The sequence below is a fragment of the Alosa sapidissima genome, chromosome 7 (assembly GCF_018492685.1).
Source record: "Alosa sapidissima isolate fAloSap1 chromosome 7, fAloSap1.pri, whole genome shotgun sequence".
Taxonomy (NCBI): Eukaryota; Metazoa; Chordata; class Actinopteri; order Clupeiformes; family Clupeidae; genus Alosa; species Alosa sapidissima.
In genome coordinates, this window is record NC_055963.1 from 8,062,335 (window position 1) to 8,085,873 (window position 23,539).

The 23,539-nt window shown below is 41.7% G+C and overlaps 2 protein-coding genes and 1 long non-coding RNA gene across 3 annotated transcripts; all 3 read left to right on the forward strand.

Annotated features, from left to right (window-relative positions):
* The first annotated feature begins 5,399 nt into the window (after positions 1-5,399).
* On the forward strand, positions 5,400-14,843 carry pa2g4b (proliferation-associated 2G4, b). The gene is made up of 13 exons (XM_042098072.1): positions 5,400-5,631; positions 6,965-7,093; positions 7,195-7,300; positions 7,419-7,488; positions 7,599-7,691; positions 8,916-8,979; positions 9,098-9,176; positions 10,928-11,006; positions 11,095-11,228; positions 11,702-11,796; positions 12,900-13,027; positions 13,123-13,176; positions 13,270-14,843. The coding sequence occupies exons 1-13, from the start codon at positions 5,544-5,546 to the stop codon at positions 13,333-13,335; spliced, it is 1,185 nt and encodes a 394-aa protein (XP_041954006.1). The 5' UTR covers positions 5,400-5,543; the 3' UTR covers positions 13,336-14,843.
* A 423-nt stretch (positions 14,844-15,266) lies between these two features.
* On the forward strand, positions 15,267-20,545 carry LOC121713465. Its single transcript, XM_042098071.1, has 8 exons — positions 15,267-15,454; positions 16,067-16,298; positions 16,387-16,584; positions 16,964-18,710; positions 18,791-18,983; positions 19,370-19,560; positions 20,059-20,235; positions 20,430-20,545. The coding sequence occupies exons 1-8, from the start codon at positions 15,326-15,328 to the stop codon at positions 20,464-20,466; spliced, it is 2,904 nt and encodes a 967-aa protein (XP_041954005.1). The 5' UTR covers positions 15,267-15,325; the 3' UTR covers positions 20,467-20,545.
* An 815-nt stretch (positions 20,546-21,360) lies between these two features.
* Positions 21,361-22,518, forward strand: LOC121713530. Its single transcript, XR_006032844.1, has 4 exons — positions 21,361-21,442; positions 21,559-21,585; positions 22,048-22,070; positions 22,190-22,518. It is a non-coding gene; the product is annotated as an uncharacterized LOC121713530 (long non-coding RNA).
* The last annotated feature ends 1,021 nt before the right edge of the window (positions 22,519-23,539 follow it).

Genomic DNA, 23,539 nt, shown 5'->3' on the forward strand with positions numbered 1-23,539 from the left:
TAATAACGGCAATTCATGGTTTTCTCGATGTTGCTGTTAAACAAAAGATGCGTGTACACCAGAAACAACCTCAGCTACCAAGTAGCCAAGATCGTTGAAGAAGCGTTGTCATGAATTCGCTTTTTTCACTCTGGACGTGACGGTTGCTGTGACCCAGCACTTCGCGCTGTATTAATAGGCAGATGCTAGTAGGGCATGTTGTCTCTCCGAGATGGGTGGCTTCCAGTTAAGGTTTTTAATCCCACGTCAGCTGCAGTAACTTTACGCAAAAATGCGAAAAGGTAGCTGATGTATCCATGCGTTGCACTGGAGGATTTTGATCAGGACTTTGTTTCGCAGCATGCAGCTAAAGTGAGTGCAGGTGGCTCTCATGGCAGCTTATCTGTCAAGAGTGATCTTGGCAGCAGTGTTGCTAATGGTGACTCTTCGCTGCAGGGTCTTGGACTGGGTGCTATACCCATTGACAGTTGTCAGGTCTCCTCCTATTGGAAGGATAAGTTAGTTCACCAAATAAAAGAATATGAGTCTGTCTTTTCTCGTCACCATCTTGACTGTGGTGAGGCGCATGTGTTCTGCCACAGGATTAGGTTGACTGATGACCGTCCATTCAGATTGCCATATCGCAGAATGTCCCCGGCCCACTACCAGAGGTTGAAAGAGACTTTGGATGAGATGGAGGATAAGGAAATTATTAGAAGTCTAGTAGTGAGTACGCTTCTCCACTTGTGCTGGTGTGGAAGAAAAACCTGTGGATGTGCACTGACTTTAGGTGGCTTAATGCATGCACTGTGAAAGACGCCCACCCACTCCCCCACCAGGCTGATGTCCTTGCAGCTTTAGGTGGCAATGTGTTTTTCTCCACCATGGATCTCACGTCGGGTTATTACAATGTGCCGTTACATGAGGATGACAAGAAATATACAGCCTTTTCATCGCCATTAGGGTTGCATGAATATAACCGGCTCCCTCAGGGCCTTTGCAATAGCCCAGCAACATTTATGAGGATGATGCTCTCTGTCTTTGGCGATCAAAATTTCTTAAGTCTCCTGTGCTATTTGGACGATGTCGCCTGCTAAGTGCAATTTTCTTAGGAGATCTGTGAAGTTTTTAGGGCATATAATTTCTCAGGATGGCGTGGCTAGTGATCCAGATAAGGTTGAGGCTATTGTGAATGTTTCACAGTCAGAATTGATGGAGGCTGATGGCGTCACGCCATGTGCAAAAAAGATCCGCTCCTTTTTAGGCATGGTGGTTTACTACCAGCATTTCATTGAAAACTGTTCTGTGATTGCGAGGTCACTTTTTGCACTTACAGGTGGGTCTAAGCGACCACGCAGGGGTAAAGGTGTGAGTAGACCTGTGCAGAGGAGGAAGCTCTGCCCTCAGGACTGGTCCCCTGAGTGTGCAGAGGAGGAAGCTCTGCCCTCAGGACTGGTCCCCTGAGTGTGCAGAGGCTTTCTGGGCTCTACAGCAACCGGACGTGAAAAAAGGTTGCACCCATAGATGCAAGTGCTTCCGTTTGGAGCTTTTGTGCACAGCACTATGTGGTTGCACATGTGAATAGTAGATGTAGAGCACTGTTACAGTGACTCAATTAATTCCAAAGGGTGAAATGTTGATGGTGTTTTCTTAAAAACACAATTGAAAAATTGCTCACATTTGCTGTGAAATGGACTGTTATTTTTTCATGCTGAGATACTTACTGCCATATTGTTCTTCTTGGCATCTGAGTTCTTTGCCTTGTTACAGTTACCAAAAAACAAATAAACAAAAAAAAAACATGCCGTTATCGCCTGCTCTGGTTGTACAGTCGTATTTTAGATAGGCAAGTTGGTGCACGGCTCTGTCAGGCCTGATGCTGTTGCATACGCTCTCTTCTAATTTAGCCCTTCCAGGGTTTGTAGTCTTTGTACATAGTTCATTTGTGAAACACTGAATCTCAGTTATGTGCCTTTTTGCTTGATTTTTGCTTGATTGAATTTCCAATGACTTCATCATAGAAGGAAACAGAAATGTAGTGAATGTTAACATTGATTTGGGCCACATCTGCTAAATTAATTGCAATTAATGAAGTTCTAGTGTCTTATTTGGTGGCCATCTTTAAAAATGGCTGCCATATTACATTTTCAAGTTGAAAATGAGGTGGATTTGATTATATTGCTCTTTAGCACAAACACACAAAATTACATACTTGTATCATCATTTTCTTGCTCACTTCTGGGCTAAATTCAGTCTTTTGGCGGCCATATAGTAAAATGGCTTCCATTTCAAGTGGCGAGTCAGGTAGATTTGATTGTATTGTTTTTTTTAACACATTCATGCCAAAATTCATGCTTGTATAATAACTTGCTTGATCAATTCTGTGCAACAAATCCATTTCTATGGTATTTTTTGGTGGCCATCTTGGAAAATGGCCATCATTTAAACTGGAAAATCAGTTAGAATTTATTGTGTTGGTCTTAAGCACATACCTGCCAAATTTCATGGCTGTATCATAATTTCCTTTGTCAATTCTGTACAACAAATCAATTTTTAGAGATTTTCATGGTGGCCATTTTGGAAAATGGCCGCCATTATAAATGGCAAATCAGGCAGATTTTATTGTATTAGTCTTGAGCACATACATGCCTAATTTCAAGCTTGTATCATAATATCTTTGGTCAATTCTGAGCAGTAAATCAATTTCTGGGGTCTTTTTTGGCGGCCATCTTGGAAAATGGCCACCATTTCAAGTGGCCAATCAGGTACATTTGATTGTATTGGTCTTGAGCACATACCTGCCGAATTCCACGCTTGTATCATAATTTGCATGATTTTTCCTGTAGCCGCTCTACTATATCAAATTTGCTTAACTGGCAGCTAAATTTGCTTGATTTGATTGATTAAGAAAAAATTGCTTAATGTTGTTTTCATGATGAGACGTCTTGAAATAAGTCAAACGCTTATTAAGTTAACTCATTGAGTGCCTTTTCCTTCCCATGCGTTGAGTGCCAAAAACGTAATATTACGTTTTTAGCTTTTTTTTTAAATCACGAAACTAGACACTCTAACACACCTTATATGTGATTTTGGGAACTCTGTGATTAATGGAAATGAAATATATGACGATCGAAAACTCATGAAAACGCACAATCTGGACATTTTATCTGGACATTTTATCATAACTCGGTTGCCGCTTTGGGTCGAATCAGTTCATGGGTCTATCACTAGGTGGCAGTCTCGGCAGGTCTCGCTGTTCACTTCCGGGAAAGTTTACACAAGTAACATCTGAGAATGTCTAATAAGGGGAGAACCTTCACTCTCGGAACTCTTCCGGTGTGGTACTGCATCTAGAGGCGCTCGCGGGCGAGTCCAGAATGAATGGAGGTCTATCCCCCTCAAAATCCACTTTTCTCGGGATATAATTTTTTTTCAAGTAATTTCAATATTGTATTCGAAAGGTGCGGCAAAGACAATACACTTGGTTGAGTATTATATTTTTTAAAGACACTTAATTGTTCTAAAAAGCCTTTCAAACGTGTCAATGACGTCATTCATTAACATGATCATAGCATAGCATCAATGCTAGCGTGTTATAGGCAACAACGACCCAACCTGTAAGAAAACGAAAGGACATGACTCCCGGATTATTTCACTTTTGATTGATAATCCATATCCATTTTGCAAAAAATAAAATAAAATCTGAGGGTTTCAGTTGTTAAATAGGTGAAAACAATAAATGTAGCCATGGGACCCCATGTATTTTGGACTCGCCTGCGATCACCATCTAGGTGAACTCTGGTGAACCAAAGCCAAATTCGGTTTGTATGGGATTAATAGAGAGTGGGGAGGCTCTCCGTACACGGGCTCTGGTAACATGCAACACTTCATATTTCATGAAAGACGTTATATCTCCATTTCTAGGAAAAAACTGCGATTTTGATAAAAACTAGCCACTGTTTAGCTTGGGATTTCTCAGGAACAGAGGCGTGTAGAAATACACGGTTTGCACCCACCGAGAGCTTAAAGTCTCACCTTTTAAACAAGCCATTGTATGTGTTCATAGCTATAACACAGAATATGCTGTGGCTGTACAAAAATCATCAACAATGGTCTAGATTGCTGGTACTCTAGGACAAAGCTCCCGAAAACAGCTTGGCATTCAATGAGTTAAAGGTGCAGTTGGGGATTGCGCAGGAAGTCACATTTGTTTGTGTTTATGTTTATATTTAAATTTATTAGCAGATGCTTTTGTGCAAAAAACCCACGGCATGGTTTATGCAGTCAGACAATTAGAGCAATATTTAATGCATGAACCTATATGGGACCTTGACCTTTGACTCTGTGACCTCACCTTGAGGACCTAATCAGTTCATCCAGCATAATGTGATAGGCTTACACTTTGCCAGGTTTGATGAAGATTCTTCAACCAGGAGATATTGTGCAACAGTGTTTAAACAATATTTATCTTTGTGCCCAGATCGATGAGGGTACTTAACCACATAATTCAATAGTCAAGGTTTTTGCCTGCAATGGTACAGCTCCTACTTCAGAGGCCACTGTTCCCACCTAGTTTGGTCTATAATCAAATGCTTGACCTCTTTGAAAAGTTGAGACCTAGCCTAGAAATCTAGATGCGCCCCTAGCGGTGGGTCTGGCTCGCCAGGCTAGTTGAGACCCTGTAGTTTCTTGGGAAGTGCCAGAGCCATAGAGAGAATATGGCTCTGGGAAGTGCGAAGTACTGACACAGAGTTACAGAGGCTATAGTTTTTTTTTTCTTTCTGCCGGACTACAAACCTCTCTGAACTGACCACAGTTCAGCCCTCTGTCGCTTAATATGACTTAGAAACACAACTGAACCCTGGCACCAGGTATTGTGAAGCTGTGTGAAACAATTAGATGAATATAAAATAAAAAACTATGAGTATTAGGCCTAGAACATTTTTTGCAAAGGTATGCCAATGTGTTTTCCCAAATGACCTATGGACACTCCAAATACTACTTTGCAGGCCCAAAATGCATAATGACAAATCAAACACAATTTCAATTTTTGTATTGTTCTTTGAGGTTTTTGTGCTGCTTGTTTAACTGATATTTATTGCTTAAATGATGATAGGTCAACAGGTTTTGATTATGTTTATAATGCTATATTTTTCAAACCTGATTGCGTTAGCTTACTAGCTTACGTTAGCTAGCAGTCAGCTCATTCACATACAGTGTTAACGTTAGACATGCTATGAGGGGGAACACGAACTTTATCTTGATAAAATACATTTCATACAGCATGGTAACTCTATATTCAGATGTCCTAGTTCTTTTACTGTCTATGGTCGCAACTCTCTTTTTCTATGGCTCTGGTTGGTTCCATAGACTGTATAATAGAACGGTTGGTTCAGTTTGGCGGTTTTAGCTTGCGTAAGGACCCAGGAGGAGGAGTTAGCGCAGAGCGGGCCAAGCGAGTCGTACGCACGCATGGTCGCACCGTCGTTGCTCTCTGCTTAGCGTGGTGGTGTATCACCAAACCGTGAACGGGAGAGAAAAGTTGTCTGAACGCATTAGAAAACATGTCAGGGGACGACGACCAGCAAGAACAAACCATAGCAGATGACTTGGTTGTTACCAAGTACAAAATGGGCGCTGACATTGCCAATCGTAAGTGCTTTTCTACGTGTGGATTAGCTCCTTTACACAGCTAGGTAACATTACGGAGTTTTAACTTGGTTGGCTACCAAGCCCAACCATACGTGTAGCTGGACGGCCATGTGCCTGTGCAGAAATGTAAGCTAGCTGCTGAGCTAGCCCGCTAACTGCTTAACGTTACCGTGTGAAACGAATGCTATGCTTAGTGAGTGTGTCCAGAAATTATGCTTGACATCCAGTTATCACAAGTATGTTGCTAAGTAATTGGTATGGTAAATCATCTTGTCATTGCGTTAGAGTAACATTGTTATCTTCCGTACCATAACCATTTGCGCTAACTGGCTAGAACTAGCTATGAAGCCAGTTAACGTTATACAAGTGGCAGTAGTTGTATTTGAAAGTTGGTTAGCATCAGCTAGCACTACAGTAGCTAATGGCTGTGTTCATTGTACATCATCAAGCCACCATACTTTAACTAGCCAGTGTTGACCATACCCATCCGATGAGTTGTGGTCGAAGCTAGCTTCTCAGTGAATATAAAAATATAATGCCTTCTATGTAACGTTAATCTGCCTAATTTAAGAAATAACGTTAATGTTATTTATCGAAGTTTCCCTGACTTGACTGACGTTATCGCGACATTACAACACAGCACATAGCACTAGTCACGTTTAGCTGAGCTGCGTTTCAATGAGCGATGGTGAAACTTTGGCAGGTGTTAATGCTGTTATAGTTCTAAGTTACGTTAAGTTTTGTCCCAGATTTGGGTTCAGTTCCTTGCTGGTTATCTTGGCTAGTTCTACCTCTGACGTTAACATATGTTCATTTGATGTTAGTGTAGCTAGGCCAGAGACGATTGATAAAGAATCTTTGGCTAGGCGGTGTCGCTGGCATACGTCTAGGCTTCATAGAATGTCGCCTTTTATTATTCTAATAACAATACCGAAGTTTAAATATATAGCATGTAAGAAGAAAAGTTGTCGTGAGTTGTACTCACTAACTTGTTAACGTTACATCGCCATGTTTTCCCTATTTCACCCGATCATAATCTCATCTGTCTTCAGTAACGTTAGCTTTCATCAGATTACTTCAAAGACACCACTTTATTGTATTGATTTTCATAAGCCTATAGTGATCCTTTGTCAGTGCATTGGCTTGATGCCTTGTGGATTGCATCAATGTTGCATCTACAAGGAATGGGCAGCTTAGTTTCTTGGAACCATGACAGAATGTGTTGGATGAATTGGAAGGTGCTCCATCAATTCTGACTTTCATGAAGATTAATTCACTCTGTGCCTGCCTGTGTGCTCCATCTCTGTCTCACACCTTGCCTTCCCCTGTGCAGAGGCTGTGCGGGTGGTAGTGGAGGCAGCCAAACCTGGAGTGTCAGTGCTCAGCTTGTGTGAAAAAGGAGATGCTTTCATCGCGGCAGAAACCAGCAAGGTTTTCAAAAAGGAGAAGGACATCAAGAAAGGTATGAGCATTGTAGTTGGTGTAACAGACTGCCATATTGCATTGAAGATAATTGGTGTAAGATGATTATAGCCTGTACAATTTTGGTTGATTCTTTTTCAGGGATTGCTTTTCCTACCTGTGTATCTGTCAACAACTGTGTGTGCCACTTCTCTCCTCTGAAGAGTGATCCTGATTACATGCTGAAAGATGGAGACTTGGTCAAAATGTAAGCTCTTATTGTTGCCATGCCATAAAATAGCGATGCTGCAGTGTATCATTTTCTTCACTGTAGAGAGGTCTATATTAAAGGTGTGGTGTTGTTTCCTTGTCCCATTTCCACCTAGTGATCTAGGTGTGCATGTGGATGGATTCATCTCAAATGTGGCTCACAGCTTTGTCATCGGTGCAAGCAAGGTTTGTGCTAGACCTTTCTCTCCCCTTTGTCCTCTATGGAAAACAAAACAGCAACCGCTGTCTCTGTTTTCAGTTTGTCACCAAGCCTTTTTTATCCCCCTCTGTCCCAGGACAACATAGTGACTGGCCGAAAGGCCGACGTAATGAAAGCTGCCCACCTGTGTGCTGAGGCGGCCCTGCGTCTAGTCAAGCCTGGAGGCCAGGTGAGTGGATGGGGGGTGGAGGGTCCCAGGGGAAAGGTCTGGTCTATGGGATGCCCTTTGTGAGGGGTCACACGGACATGCTTTTTTCACCTCCAAAACCCGAGTAGCGAGTGTTAAAAACTAGGGCTGCACAATTATCGCAATCGTTATCGCAGTATGAACCAACGCAATTACCTAATCACTACAAAAAAAATCTAAAAGCTACAAATAATCTTACACAGTTAATGTTGTCGCATTTCTTGACTTATATTAATTTCATCCTCCTTAACTGTGCCACTTCTGGTTTGTGGGTGTGCTTAGTGTGTGTGAGGAGCAAAGAAAATCTGATTGGTGAGCTTCATAGTTGGTCGGGGGCGATGTGCTTTTTGTGCACCGGGAGTGCTCACCAATCAGGTGTGGCACAAATGGAAGACATTTGGAATATGGAACTGAATCAATTCATTGACATTCAAAAATCATATTTTTGTTCCCCAAATCATTCAGCCCTATTAAAAACATGCAAGGTAGAAATGTATTGTGTACATGTTGTTGCTATGATATTGCCTATTTAGCTAATTTGCTAGCTCCATGACTTCGCTTAGGCAGATAGCTACGCAATGAGCCAATGTTGAACGAACAAAAAAAAAAAAAAAAGTTGAAGTATTTTGAGCGGATCATGTTTTTAGATATCTCGCTTTTTCCTGGTTGGACCATTCTCATCTAAACACGAGGCCCATTGTTCCATAGGGAAACGATTGAATAGGACAGCCTGGAGACAAAAGAGCATGTCAGTGTGAACGGCGCCTTAGGAGGCTTTATTCTGACTGGTAGGAGTGGTTACCTGTGCTGTGTTATGAGAATCTGCCCTGGCTATTTTCCCCTTGTACAATGAGCACTAGTGTGCAAGTCTGTGTCTGTGTATAAAAGGATTTTACTTGTGGTCTGTTGAAAGTATGCTATATTATGTCAGTTTTGTGATTTGCTTTGGTGAGGTTTTTAAAACATTAAAAACATAAACATTTTAAACATTAAAAAGTCAAATAAATCAAGCATATGATGGATGGATAAAGCACAATAGCAAAGATGTCATCCATTAATTCTGTGCAAGTAGCATTCAAGCAAGTGCATGCCATCCTTGATAATCATGCTGTGAGTCATGTTAATTCTCTGATCTTTCTGCTCAAGCTTTGCCACTCTGCCTTGCTCTCGCATTGCTGAATGTCCTCTTGTGTGCTCCTCTGGCAGAACACTCAGGTCACGGAGGCGTGGACCAAGATCGCAGAGTCATTCAAATGCACAGCCATCGAGGGTGAGGCCCAGTGTCTGAACCACTCAGTCTCCTTTGACTCACTGGCCGAGACTCCATGCTGCACAATAATATGCATGTATATATGGTCTGAATGTGTGCTTCTTCCATGTTTACACAGGTATGCTGTCTCATCAGCTGAAGCAGCATGTTATCGACGGAGAGAAGACCATCATTCAGAACCCCACAGAACAGCAGAGGTAAGGAGAACTGTGTTCATGTCAGTTAAGTTTTTCACACCATTTAACGTGACTTGAGAGGGACAGGATTCAGGAACTAAAGACAGGGCCATCTTCGGTCTGACTCACGTCACATTAACCCATGCATTAAACTACATGTCAATGCTTGAACATACCAGTAGTTCACATTGACAATGGAGAAAACGCTTAGCTTACTTTGTTTATGACAGAAGTTTTGTGCCAACATGATGTAGAAACACAAACCACAACACTGCCTTTATATGGTGCAAATCTCCTTTACTTTCTTTGGTTAGGCCATAGTCCGCGATTCACATTACTAGGCTATCACCGCAAGTGCATACGAAATGTTTTTGGCCAAGTTGTGCTTTAATCCAATTTACCTTTGTTACTACCAGTCGTTGCTTTTTTCCTGCGTCGAATCGTGATTGAGTGCACATCTAATGTAACAGCGGTGTCTCCACAGAGACATCCACTCTTGTTTGTATCATCTTATTTGTTTCATTTTTGCTGTTGTTGCGAGCGTGCTAATAGGCTACGATATGGGAAATACTTTCAATACGATCAGCTCCAGAAATAAATGGCTTTTCCTTAGCCTGTGCTACACCTTTTGACCAAGTTTTGTGAAAATTTTAGTTTTTGCGATGTTGACAAACATGCGTAGCACATGGAAGCTCTTGATAGCGCATGCCACTAAGGTCTATAAAAACAATGTATTTATGGAATAAATCTAGACAGGTACCTCGGATTAGCATTGCTGTTTATTGTTAAACTGCAGTTTTCTGCAGCCAACGGAGGGCATTTAGCCTACTATGCGTCCGGACAATATTGTGCGTCTCCCATAATTCTGAAGCAGCAGAATTGCAACACTGAGAAGAATGTTTTAAATAGGCTACATCAATACAATATATAATATGTGAAGTGAAACTGGACGGGCCATAATAACCTCTGACTAGTTTTAGGCTACTTATTGTTAAATGACAATTTGAGCGGCAGCCAGCAGGGGAGAATACGTCGGCAGGATTATTTAAAAAGCAACTGCAACTACATTGTGCTTCTGCCCTGATTCTGATACCGTGGCGGTATTAATTTAAACTGTGGCGGGCCGCCATGCTAAAATAAACGCAGAGGAAACACTGATAACATTCCTAGAACCCTTTTTTTCTCGTGTTCCGACAGGACAGATTTGGGGATTATTAAGTTCCTCTGACTGCAGTTCCTATAACTCTTTCAGCTGTTACCCTTTAGGGCATAGTCTTTTCCCTTCCTATAGGAACTCCCATAGGAAATATTGAAATTGTGAAGTTTATATGGCTTAAGTATGTTTCATTTATCCCGACTGAGGTACGAATTAAACATTTACGCATGTCCCACTTTTGCTAAAATAATTTGTGGACGGTTTTGTTCAGAGCTGAAAATGCAACTGTATTTGGCAGAGGACAGATGTAGGTTGCTAGTGACAAAATATTAGCTTTCAGTGTGGTACAATCAAACAAACCGGTTTGTATTGCCAGTGCGAATGCAAATGAAAGACAGGTCTTGGGAGAGTGTGTTACAAATGTAAAGCACTTTGAGCTGCATTCTGTGTATGAAAGGTGCTATACAAATAAATTATTATTATTACAATAGTTAGAACTGATTTAGAAGTGGACTGTTCCTATAACTAAGTTCCTATAACTACTTGGTCCGAAAGACTTTAGAGGGCCAGTACTTTTGTGAATTTGATGTCTGAATGTGTCATGTGATATCCTCAGGAAGGACCATGAAAAAGCAGAGTTTGAAGTGCATGAGGTCTATGCTGTTGACGTGCTCATCAGCTCTGGGGAGGGCAAGGTGAGGCGAGAATGATCCTCTCACATCACGTACAGTCTTGGGCAAAAGAAAAATGAAACCACTTCATGATTTTCTTGCTGCACCTCAGGCCAAAGACTCCGGACAGAGAACCACTGTGTACAAACGGGACCCCAGTAAGCAGTACGGTCTAAAGATGAAGACTTCCAGAATGTTCTTTAGCGAGGTGGAGCGCCGTTTCGATGCCATGCCCTTTACTTTGAGGTACAGCACTGCCAACTGTCCGCCTATTCAAATATTTTGCATGATGGTCAACATTTAATAGCAAATTAATCTCAAATTAGTTTTGAATTTATTGTAAGGGTGCATTTTCAAATGTTGTTACTTATTAGCATGAGACTTGACATGATATGCTTGCTTTATGCAAATGTAGCATTTATTATTAAATTAATGTAAAAGATGGTTTTGGGTTGATAGGGATACCCGCATCAACAGGTTACAACATTCTTGCTTCAATTTAGCTTTTTGAATAAGTCACACACTTACTGCAGTGTACTTCAGGTCATTCAATTCAATTTAATTAAAAAAACTTTATTAATCCCCGAGGGGCAATTTTCTCTATGGTCATGTCCTCCTTCGGGATTTTGAAATTTAATTCCAGTCCAGTCTGCCCTTGATGGCTGTCTCAGCCTATTGGCTTTGTCTTGACGGCATCACAATATCTTTCTGTACCACAGGGCATTTGAAGATGAGGGGAAAGCACGATTGGGTGTGGTGGAGTGTGCCAAGCATGAGCTGCTGCAACCTTTCAGTGTCCTGCATGAGAAAGAGGGTGAGTCATCCCAGTCCCATAAACCTTTAACAGAAGCCATCTTGGCGAAGTACAATGAGTAGGGCGATCCCGACAACGGTGGCAAAACACTAAACTGCTTGATTGCTAGATAACGGGCCTAAACAATACCGCAATGACTACTATGAGTCTGAAAACAACTAGTTTGCAAGTTTGCAACACATAATTGACCTGACTCGCAAATACACATGTATAGCGACCATAGAAATCAAAGGGGCAACTTAAGAACAAAGCTAAATCCACTGCAGGCAAATCCCTCCAGCCAAGACGATGACAAAATCAGTAGATGCAAGACGTGAGTTTGTGGAAGATTGTTGAAATGTGTGCAGAAGATGACACACCACTATGTCAATTTTTTGAAACATCATTGCAAGCAGTCCCATTCCCAGACACGAATTTCAGCAACCTCAAGCAGACGCGCAGACCCACCATTCAAAAAGTGATGCTATAGATTCTCATCAACGAGAGAGCGCAACATCAAGCGCCTTACCATCATGTAGCCATCCTTCAGTGGAGATGTGTGCTGGTGGTAGATGGTAGGCTAAATGTTCTAGAAAGCAACACAAATTTAAAATAGAACAAGAATCTACAAAAAAGTAGGCTACTTTAAAGTAGTGGGACATTTTGAGTTACAAAGTGCCCTTTTATTGAGATCTAAACTGGCAGCCTAGTTATGGCCATGTAGTTAGTTATGTAGGCCCTAGGCCCTAACTGTTGTTTTTGCGCAGAGATTTGTTGAATGTTTGGCTCAATGTTGAATGATTGGCTTTGCTGAATATTTAAAAATCTGAATTGTGTCTGTCATTGAGTTTTTATAAGTGAAGACAAGTAAAAAAATAAAATCTGAAACAACTAAAATTAAATCAGAAAAAATGTAATTTGAGAAAAAATAAAATGGATTTCATAGGGCCCTAAATGAGCTGAAAGCCAGCTGTCCTAACATCCTAGCCATACTAATGGGCCTGAGAGAACCTTGACAAACGTCATCCCAATGCTAACTGAAAAACTTGCATTTGATCATGTGATTCCAATGTTGGCCATCAAATTTTGGGAATGGATCCTAATAAGATTTCTTTGGTATGCAGGAGAGTTTGTGGCCCAGTTCAAGTTCACTGTGATGCTGATGGCGAATGGACCGCTGCGGATCACCAGTGGATTCTTCGAACCTGAGCTGTACAAGTCTGAGCATGATGTGCAGGACCCAGAGCTCAAGGTAAGCAGCACCACACAAGTCGACATGACCGTCTCACTCAGGGTGTGATGCATGGAACGTTGTCTTAGTACCTGTTTTTCCATCCTTTTGTTCAGGCTTTGCTGCAGAGTTCTGCGAGTCGCAAGGCACAGAAAAAGAAGAAAAAGAAGGTTGGTTAAATACCCTCATCTTGTTCACAGTACTACATTCTTGTTACATTGTGTGTTAATTGAGAGATTGAGTAACCTGTTCCATGGTATTAGGCGTCAAAGACCGTGGAGACCGCCACCGGACAACCCATGGAGGAGGAGACTGAGGCGGCTGAGTAGACTCTCCCTCAACCCCTCTCCCGCCAGTCCGGCCCGTCTGTTTCATCTGCTCTGCTGGATGACGGACAGACCACCCAAAGAAAAAGAATGACCAGAATGAGATCCACAACACTTGCTACCCCCCTTACCCCTACCCTACCACCACAGCCCTGTATCCCTTCACCCCACTGAGAAGCCTTCAGAACCTAGCCACTTAAACAAGCCTGAATACCTCCAACAATTGTAAGACAGGAGTTTTGTGGAGTGGTAACATTGCCCAAGCACTCTGCCCTGTTGTTAGCCTCGGTCAGGTGGTGGTCTCTCACGTAGACATTCAATCACCAGATGGCAGGGAAATAAGTCAGGGTATGACTTCCGATACTGACCAGTGTTGTTTACAAGAGGTGGTTAGTCACGATTTCCTGCCATTTGTATGCTTAATGATTTTGTAACCTGTAATCAATGGAGGTGTAAAAAAATGAACCATCACAGTGCCAGTGTTTTGATGTTTATGTTAAGCATCATTCTCCCCATTCTTGAATTAATTGGGAAATGGAAGATCTCCTTTTGGCATTGCACCATATGTCTGCTGGGCACAAGTGCTTATTTGTCTGGAATTTAATTTTATTTGCTTATTTTTTTTGTCTGGAATTAGTTCTTTTAAACTGGCACTGATTGTGTTCACTTCAGATCTGTTGGACTATAGATACTAAAGTACACCAGCTTTATTTTGCAGCAAATTCTGGTTAGGGAGATCTTTTTTACAATTGAGGGTGATATGGCCTTAGTTGACCTTTATTCCAGTGCACCAACTGACCAGAGCCTTAGGTGTACACAGCTCAGCTGCATTAACCGTTTCACCAAGGGTAGTGTCTAACTGCCAGTAGTTTAGAGGACCAGTCTTTGACAATGTGCCCTTTGGTGGTTTGATACGTATGACCTATGACTGGCTGCACAAAGGCAGTTGTCTTAAGTCTTCTGGATGTTTTTCTTGTGGGAAAGTTGTTGAACATAAATTTTCAGGGTTCTAACTAGGAATTTTGAGGCCCCGTGGAATTTTTAAAAAAATAAGTCCTGTTTGTTGTCATGTGTCCCAAGGACTCATCAATGCTGCCAAACCATTCGTTGTTTGTAGAACTGTAGATTGATGCCCACATTAAATCGGGCAAATCACTGTGGTTGACTGTTTAGACAAGCAGGCTTTACTCTGTATAGATATAGACCCACCTTAAATGGGTAAATTCTCAGACAAAATTCCATTTAAAATTTGGTGAGTGTTCATGTGTTGCTTGTCCCCCCCTTATCTATTTAGGGAGTGATGGCTAGCAGGTCCAATATTTGGTGACTTGCTGATAGGACCATGTAGGAGGATAATGGTTGGTAATCTGAAGAATGGGAATAAGCTATTTCAAAACTGTGGCAAAGGTAAAAAGAGCAGCATACATCTGAGAGGTGAAGGTGGGAGTTGAATTATTCTGTGATGTAATTTCAGCAAACTCTGGTTGGAATAAACTTTATAGGGCAATGCATTTTGGTTGTGTACTGTTCTTTGTCTCTGTGCAATCACTGACTTGGATCCATGGATTTGAAATCAAAAAGAGGAGCGATGTGACATCTGAAGAGGCACCCTTCTCTTCACCATGAACAAAGCTCTGAATTGAACAGAAACTAGATTTCAGGGCGCTTTTACATACCGGTATTCACTTTCTCAATCCTGAATATACTGAACATTTACAATACTTGCCAAACATCAATCATTTTAGCTTGCCAAATGTACACATAACGCAGTGTGATTAACCTATGGATACAAATTTGAAAAATAAAACCAGACACAAATAAGCTGATCCCGCGTGTTATTATGCCGCTGGGGGTGTGTAGGCCCTATGACGTATTTTTCCGATATTGCTGTTATGACGTCAAGTTTGATATTATAGCCTTCTGGGGGTTTTGGAAGTGCCATTGCAGGCCTAAACCACCATGGTGGACGGTCAAACACTCACTGGACAAAAAAATGGAGGCCAGACCAACTCTGAGCGATATTAATGTATCGGAGAACATCAATTGGTATGACCAAGCTCCTCAGGTTATACAGTCTGTTCTGAGGAAAATTGACGATACCGAATTGTCAAGAGCAAGACAGGTGTGTAGCCTACGATTATTTGATGTAGACTAAATGTAGGCCTAATGTCTTTTTTGAGTGTTTAGGTTATCTGGCAACTGTGTCTTGGATTTGTGGAATGATCTTTTTGCATTGCAGTTTTATCACAGTTGGACCTATAATCATTATAAACCGCTAAAACGTCTAACAAAATGGTTCATTCAAATGTTCTCCTACTGTCTATATGAGTAGGAACACACTATAATAATCACACTTTGATTAGCCAAGCATTTGCTATACAATTGGCTACTAAACTGGGCTGCATGGTTCATGCACAGAGCACACCAGTTGTTGCACTAAATTGTGGGCACCAGCTGCCCTATGATGCAGACCATATTCAACTAGCCTAGGCCTACTGTATACTTTTGTAAAGGCAAATTAATTGTTGCTAATGGCAATGAATCATGATAGGCTAAAAATTGGATTTCTATTGCATTTATATATGGAGCGTATCTCCAGACAGGTAGGCCTATCCCATCACCCACAATATTCAATATGTATGATCCCAAAATGCAGGATCTCTAAAGTGTATGCAAAATATTGTGCTTGGCGAGAGGTTATGTGGAATGATCTTTTGGTAATGTTGCCCTCCAGTACATAGCAGAAGAGGTGGGAATTGTCCTGACCAGAGTAAATGCATCATTGTATAGCTTGCGCTTGGCAAATGCTGTACTAGAAGAGGAAAATGGAAAAATTGTGTCCTCATCTGATCCAAATGAGAGAGAGAGGCGCAATGAGACGCTTGAAGATATTCAAAATTTCCTTAAGTCCTCCCTTGAGACAAGGACGGACCTCGCCATTGTGTTGGAGCATCTACAAAACATCAGTAAGTGGTTTGAGAGTTCATGTTAAGGTACCAGGTTGATTACTGTAAATCTTAAAAATAAAAAAAAATACCTTATTTGTTTCTCCAGATGAGGACTTCTTAGGGCTGGAGGAGGATACAAAATTCAAGGAGGTTAGAAACATCACAGGGGCATGGGTAGAAATGAAGGATGCAGAGATCTGGAGGTCCATGTCAAACATTGAGTCTGGTGTCCTGCGTATTCGCCAGCTGTGCAAACATTTTTTTAACATTAAGGCAAAGAAAGCTACAAAAGAGAAGAATGCAGGTATGTCTTTTATTGATTGTTTAAAGGTGCAGTCAGCGGTCGTATGCGATTTCAAGCCCATAACATTTGACACATTCAGCAATCATCTCCTCAACATCTGCTAGCTGTCCATTCTGTGAGTGCTCTGTAAAAAAAAAAAAAAGCAGAGACAGCCCAGACTACAAAAACTGGAAACAAACACAGTGGGGGCAGCCTGTCTCCCAAACAAAAACAAAACCCTGTGTGGACTGTGTTTCGTTTGGTTGGTTAAAATATAATGTACGTTGTTTTGAACAAAAACAAACGTGACTCCCTGTGCAATCGCTGACTGCATCTTTAATTTATTGCCCTGTTTAATACACCTCCACCTTCCTCAATTTTGATTTCCTAATCATCTTAGACAAGAAGGCAACTGATGTATGGTATTGGTGGAGGGAGACCCGTGTGGATGCACGCATGTTGCTGAAAATCCAGGAGCTGCAGCCTCCCTCGACTAAGCGCATGCTGCAAGATGCCCAGCTGGGTATCAAGGCTGCCTCAGACCTCTCCTTCATGCTGGAAGACATGGCCAAGTCGTTTGCTCATAACAAAGCCATGAACATGGCTTTCCAGTTTGCACAGACAGGCTTAAGTAACCTCAGCCGTGCACTAAAAGAACGGTCACAGGAGGTTCAAGCTCTTCAGAATGAGGTGGACAGGCTGCAGTCTCAGGAGACACCTGCCGAAATGGAACGGCTACGTAATAAGCTCAACATGGCAAATGAAAAGACAACCCAACTGACACAGGAAAACAACACTCTTAAAGGAAACAATGCGTGGCTCCTCAAACAGTGTGAGGAACTGAAGAACCAAGCCCCTGTTAAAGTAGAATATTTTGTGGATTCCCAGGACTATGCACCGACTCCAACACCACCACCACCACCACCACCACCACAACCAACCAAGCCTGTTAAGAGGTGGAGGTCTATAATGGATAAAGTGAAGACCGAGCTAAAACAGGCACCTCAGATTATATATGTGGAGAAGGAGAGAAGTGAGAAGAAGAGTGATGAGCCAGTAGCTAGCCCACAGGTGGTGGAGGAGGACCCCAAGGAGACTAAGTCACCTGTGTCAGAGGAGGCCATTGCCTTCAAAGAGGTAGAAAAGAAAAACAAAAGGCTGCTGAGTACCTTCCAGGACTATATTTTTGACCTCATGAAAAACTGCCTCGAGAATAATATGCCAGCTCAATTGGAGAAAATGGACCTGGATGCCCATAAGGCCAATGATGCAATGCAGCTCTACCAGACTCTCCAAAACACCCTTCGTGCTACTTTTGAAGAGACCATCTCCAACTTGAACGTCAGTTTCTCCACAGGTATGCTGGATCTGCCTGTAATGGATGAACATCTGAAGAAGTCTGAATATTTTAACAACACAGCCACACCGGGACAGATGCTACAGGACGTCCGAAAGTCATTGAAAACACGTGATGAAGATTTTGAGAATGCGTCTGGATGTATGCAGAACCTTCTAAAGGATTCGTTGGACCCGGCTGAAGGTGTGTTTCAGCAGCTGCAGAGCATCCATAACAAAGGCAAAGAGCAGTCCTGCAAGATGCTTCTGGTCTGGGAAAATCTAACGGATGTTTACAACGATGTGCACTCCAAGCCGGCGTCCAAAGTTGAGACAAAAATGCAGCAATGTCCTCAAAAGCATCACTTGCCCCCTTTACCACCTGTCTCTGAGAAACCCAGAGATCAGAAAAAAATCAGACAGCTCAGTCATAAAGAAGTGGCTCCACCTGAAATGCTGGGGAGAGTGGGAAAGAGTCGAGTTGTGAAAATCAACACCCAGCAGCCTCTTGAAATGCCGCAGATTCAATCTAAACCATTCCGAGAACTTCTGAAGCATTATGAGCAAGAAATAGTGTCAGAGGGTGAGAGGATTATGAGAGGTGAGATGAGGGGAAGTGAATACCAGTTGAGCATGGCATCCCAGATGACCAATCTAAGAATCTTGCACCAGGCTCTTCTTAATAAGAACATATCTTCAGAGCTATACTGTTTTGCCAAAGACCTCATCAAGTGCAGTCTGAGTGCTAATGAAATGCGGCTTACTTGCCTTATGAGGAAGTTCATTGCCTTCCGTGCCCTGCAGCAAATCAGGTAAAAACACAGCAACAGCTTATTTATGTAGTTTGTAGTTTTCTAGTGGTATTGGATTGACATGCTTTACATATTTCCAGGAGCAATCTAAACGTCAGAGTTATTTCTGCCCGTGAGTATAATGATGGACCAGAACTGAGAGACCTATATATCTTCCTGACTAAAATAGAGTGGTATAACAACTCAGTGATGCAGCGCTGGAGAGTGAAGCAAATGACCTTTGAGGACAAGCGCCATACCTGTTTAGCCAAAATACTCTATTTGTTTAGAAAGGTAAGAGGACAGCATGACCAAGTGCATCAATTCAATTCATTTATAGTAGGACTGGTGGGGGTGTAGTTAACCTTTGTTATAACAGAATGGGTATAATATCAAACTCCAGTGCTCACCAAAAGTGACACTTTTTGACTGAAGCATACATTTAATTAAAAATGGCACCACATGCTTTGACTATGTATGCTATGCTTTCTCGTTCAAGATAACTAATTCATATTTGCAGTACTTTTAAATGGACAAAGTGCATAATGGACAAAGTTATAAGCATTGGTTTAGGGGCAAATTAACAAAAATAGAGGTGTTTCAAGCAGATGTAAGGAGTCAAAAAGCCTCACTGGACATCTGAGATCAACCAACTGACTTATTTTTTTCTTTGGTTTTAGTTTGAGTTGGATTTGGGTGTGAACCTCATCAAACCTTATGTCCCTGCTGAAAAATCCAAAGTGCAGCAGTTTCCAACCCTAAAACCCCAGCTGACTTTGAATGTTAGCCCTTACCATCATTCCCCCCAACCACGTGTCACACCTTACTTGACCAAGCCAGAACTGGGGGCTCTACCCCAGCCACATGTGAGGTAAAAAGAACATCTCTTATCAGTCACAAGCAAAATAAATGCAAACCACGGATCTCATTACATACTCACACACTCACCCCTCTCCCCAGTCAGAGTGGCTTTGGCCCTGGGCAGCCACTCACACCACCCTGCAGCCACACACACACTGTGGGCAGCCGTGGCCTACTGGTTAGCGCTTCGGACTTGTAACCGGAGGGTTGCCGGTTCGAACCCCGACCAGTAGGCACGGCTGAAGTGCCCTTGAGCAAGGCACCTAACCCCTCACTGCTCCCCGAGCGCCGCTGTTGTTGCAGGCAGCTCACTGCGCCGGGATTAGTGTGTGCTTCACCTCACTGTGTGTTCACTGTGTGCTGAGTGTGTTTCACTCATAAATGCAGAGACCAAATTTCCCTCACGGGATCAAAAGTGTATATATACTTATTCTTCTACTTACTCTAGAACAGAGCTCTGTTCTAGAATCTTTGGATCTGACTGTGATCTTTCCTCTCTCTCCTTCAGGGAGCTGGGCAAACCAAAGGCTACTGCCACGTGGAGTTTCAACATTACCATGGACAACATGCAGCTGGCCAGGAAGCACCCAGTGATGCTTGATGTACCACCAACAACATTCCCACGCTTGCTCGAGATGGACATAACTCGCAGCAGACAGAGAGCTCTTCGTATAGCACAGGCTAGGTAGGCGTACAACACACACACACACACACACACACACACACACACACAAACAAACAGTCTCTGTTTATCTCTTTGTATATCTCTGTACATGTGGGATGATGATTAACATAAACATGACAATGAACAATGATTAGGCCTAGATAAATAGATGATGATAATGAATGCTTTAAAAATATTTTTCTTTTTAAAATCAGGGTAATGGCCCCAGTGCTTTCAAGAGGAGACATGTAGAGCCTGTGTTTCTACAAATCTATTTTAATACAGCAAAATACAATAGTGTATGAGAAATCAATAAAGACTTTATATCTCATTTTGACTCGTTTTATTTTTATTATGAGTATTGTATTGGTGGTGGTGGTGGTGAAGACTGGTATGTGCATATCTTTCAGTCTTTCACTAATTGGACATTTGGTTACAATGCTGAAGATACTGGTGCCATCTCACTCAGCATTCAGTGGACATGCATCGGCAATAAGGGTGACGGTAAAGGTGTGTCTCATGCTGCCCTCCAATCACAGTCTGAAGAGCAGCGGATGAATCAGAAGACTACCGCTTCTGCCTCTGCCCATTTTAAGCCCATATTAATGCCACCAATTCTGCAATGCTGAAATCAAATCATATGTTTACTTCGGCAAATGTAGAGTGGAGATGCCCATTTTCAAGACTCTTTTCCTCAGTGGTTCCTTGTTGCAAAGAGTTGCCTGGTGCTCTGTTCCTGTGATAGTTTTGGGTCTTTTAAGAGGGGTCTAAAGGTATATCTGTTCAGCATGCACTTCGTTAATTAAGCATTTCTGATGAGTTATGGTTTGTATATTACATTATAGTAGGCCTATATAGTAGGCTATTTGTTTATTTTCATTAGGCTATTGATTGCATTGACTTTATTGTTTACGATTGTTATTCTCATTAATGTAGTCTTACCAACTTTTTAAAACTGTTCACTGTTAATTTAACTATTGTTTTTGTAAGTCGTTTTGGACAAAAGCGTCTGCCAAAATCCATTACCATACCCATATGGGCAAAAATGGCAGCTTTGGTTCCTTTTTGTAGGCGATCTTGTGAGGTCCATGGAAATGTTTCTCATTCGTGAAAGACTACAATTCCCACTGTGAATCCCCTACCGCGCTGGTATATGACGACACGCAATGTATAAATACCGTTTATCCACGTGATAGCGTTCTCTTGGAGTTGGTGCCATCTTTTCGTGGTGAGTGGATGTCTTCCACCAAAACCTCTTTGAGGTTCTCAAATAGAATCCAATTTTATCATGCGTTTTTTAAAGCCATCCAATACCTTTATTAACTATATTCATTTGTTCAACAGACACTTCTCCCAAACATGAGAGCGAAGGTAAGACAGTTTATTCCCTTCATTACTTACGCCTGTCTATTTTGTCACAACACCTAGTTAGCGCAACCGGCTAGTCCGCTGTTAACGGGCCAAATTACAGGCGACCAATATATTGAATTGGTGCTAAGTGACAAGTGGTGTTTTAATAACTTGGCCACGTTCAGCAAAGTCTTCCATCGTCTTTGGCTTTAGAAGTCCTGAACATAAATTGTCCAATTAGCGTGTGAAGAGTTCAGAAATAAGGAAACATGACTGTCTAGATAACTAGCATGCTAACGTTAACCATCTAACAACAGTGATTTAACATGTTAACCTAAATTGTGCTAATCCCGTTTTAACAACTACGTAGGTGCAGGTTTTTTTTTTTTCATGTTATGTGAACTTGTAATAGACTAATAAACATGCAGTTGACGCCTTTGAAGCTTTGAAAACTCAATGTTTTACCGATTTTTTCCCCCCCAGTGGAGGAAGAAGCGCATGCGCAGGTGAGTCCTCGATATTGTATCTGCATTAGCTACATCTGCATAGCCTGAAGTCACTCATGCTAAACTCTTTCGCACTGTTTTCTTAGTGCTTATTAAAGCCAATGTGAATTTGTCCTCAGGCTGAAGCGCAAAAGGAGAAAGATGAGGCAGAGGTCCAAGTAAACTGCTTCCCTTCTGCTGGAACTGCCCCTCATTGACACTTCCACCGACCCCTCACCTATTCCGGAAACCCAAGCTAAGGCCTTTTGAAGGACTTCTCAGCATTCCCTCAGAAGGATTCAGCCACCGTTGAATACCTCTGGTTGCAATCCCCTGGGCTCTTCTGTTTGATGTGATGGCCGTTGAAAGCGTCTCTTGGACATTCTGGACTTTCAGCCAGCTCAGCAGAGTCGTTTTTTTTGTTTTTTTTTGTTTATACTGTCTTGAATAAAGATATTTGATTTAGAAATAGGCCTGTTTCATTTCTATTAGATTGTGGTATGCAGATGCAATTTTATAGTAGGACTGGAGGGGGCGTAGTTGATTTGTGCTATAGCCTTAACTCAGGAGTTTCTGTTCACATATGCTTGAACATGCTAATGTGGATTAATAATGCGACTTAACTTATTTCTTGGCACCAAATTCTTAGATATTTTGAATAGAAAGCTGGTTGGATATGCATGTAGTCCTAAGATCTTGTATGTGGTGTACATGTGTTAGGTCACTTAATTTTCAAATCTAAAACTTGATGTATTGTAGATTTAGATTCAAAGTCATTGAGTCTTGGACGTGAGGACTTATTTTTGGATGTGTATAAACGGAGTATCCCTGTATGGTCATCAAGTGGGAGCAGAAGCAGCTAGTATGAATTACCAGTTTGGTGCTCATATTTCAAAAGGGTGTCATGCATCCCACACATTTTACCCAAACAATGCTTTTGTAGACTAGGCTGTTCAGAGCATTGACACATGTCTTAGAATGAAACTGCCAGGATGCAAAAAAATGTTTTTCTTGAGTTGAAGTTGGAGGTCTAAGGCACATAAAAGGTTTATTTCTACCTGCTAGAATCCATATTGGTGAGCATTTGACTGGAGGTCACAGGTGGCAGCTCTGTTGGACATCGGCTTACCTGCACTGACACTCCCCCAAACTTGTGACATCAGTGGTATTGACTTTTTAGAGTGACCTTTTATTGTGACGAGTCCAAGGCACATCTGCAATAATCATGCCTTTTAATTTATTTTTGATAAACCATATCTATCAGGTGCTGGTGTATTATCTTCCAACCCTACATCACAGATTTGAACACAGTTTTTTTGTACTAAAACAAAAATAAGCCTTTTCTGCATAGAACACATTTTATAAAGGAAGCAAAACGTTGTGTTATTACAACTACATTATATTTTTAAAAGAAAGATATGAATCCTTCCTTGCTGTCACTGTAATTGGGGTGCCTGGATTAATATCTTTCTTATATTGGACTGATCCCC

Coding starts and splice junctions, on each gene's coding strand:
- LOC121713465 (XM_042098071.1), top strand. CDS start 15,326: ATGGAGGCCAGACCAACTCTGAGCGATATTAATGTATCGGAGAACATC. Junction 19,561..20,058: donor CTACCCCAGCCACATGTGAG/GTAAAAAGAACA, acceptor TCTCTCCTTCAG/GGAGCTGGGCAAACCAAAGG. Junction 20,236..20,429: donor CTTCGTATAGCACAGGCTAG/GTAGGCGTACAA, acceptor TTTTAAAATCAG/GGTAATGGCCCCAGTGCTTT.
- pa2g4b (XM_042098072.1), top strand. CDS start 5,544: ATGTCAGGGGACGACGACCAGCAAGAACAAACCATAGCAGATGACTTG. Junction 7,692..8,915: donor TAGTCAAGCCTGGAGGCCAG/GTGAGTGGATGG, acceptor CTCCTCTGGCAG/AACACTCAGGTCACGGAGGC. Junction 11,229..11,701: donor GCCATGCCCTTTACTTTGAG/GTACAGCACTGC, acceptor TCTGTACCACAG/GGCATTTGAAGATGAGGGGA.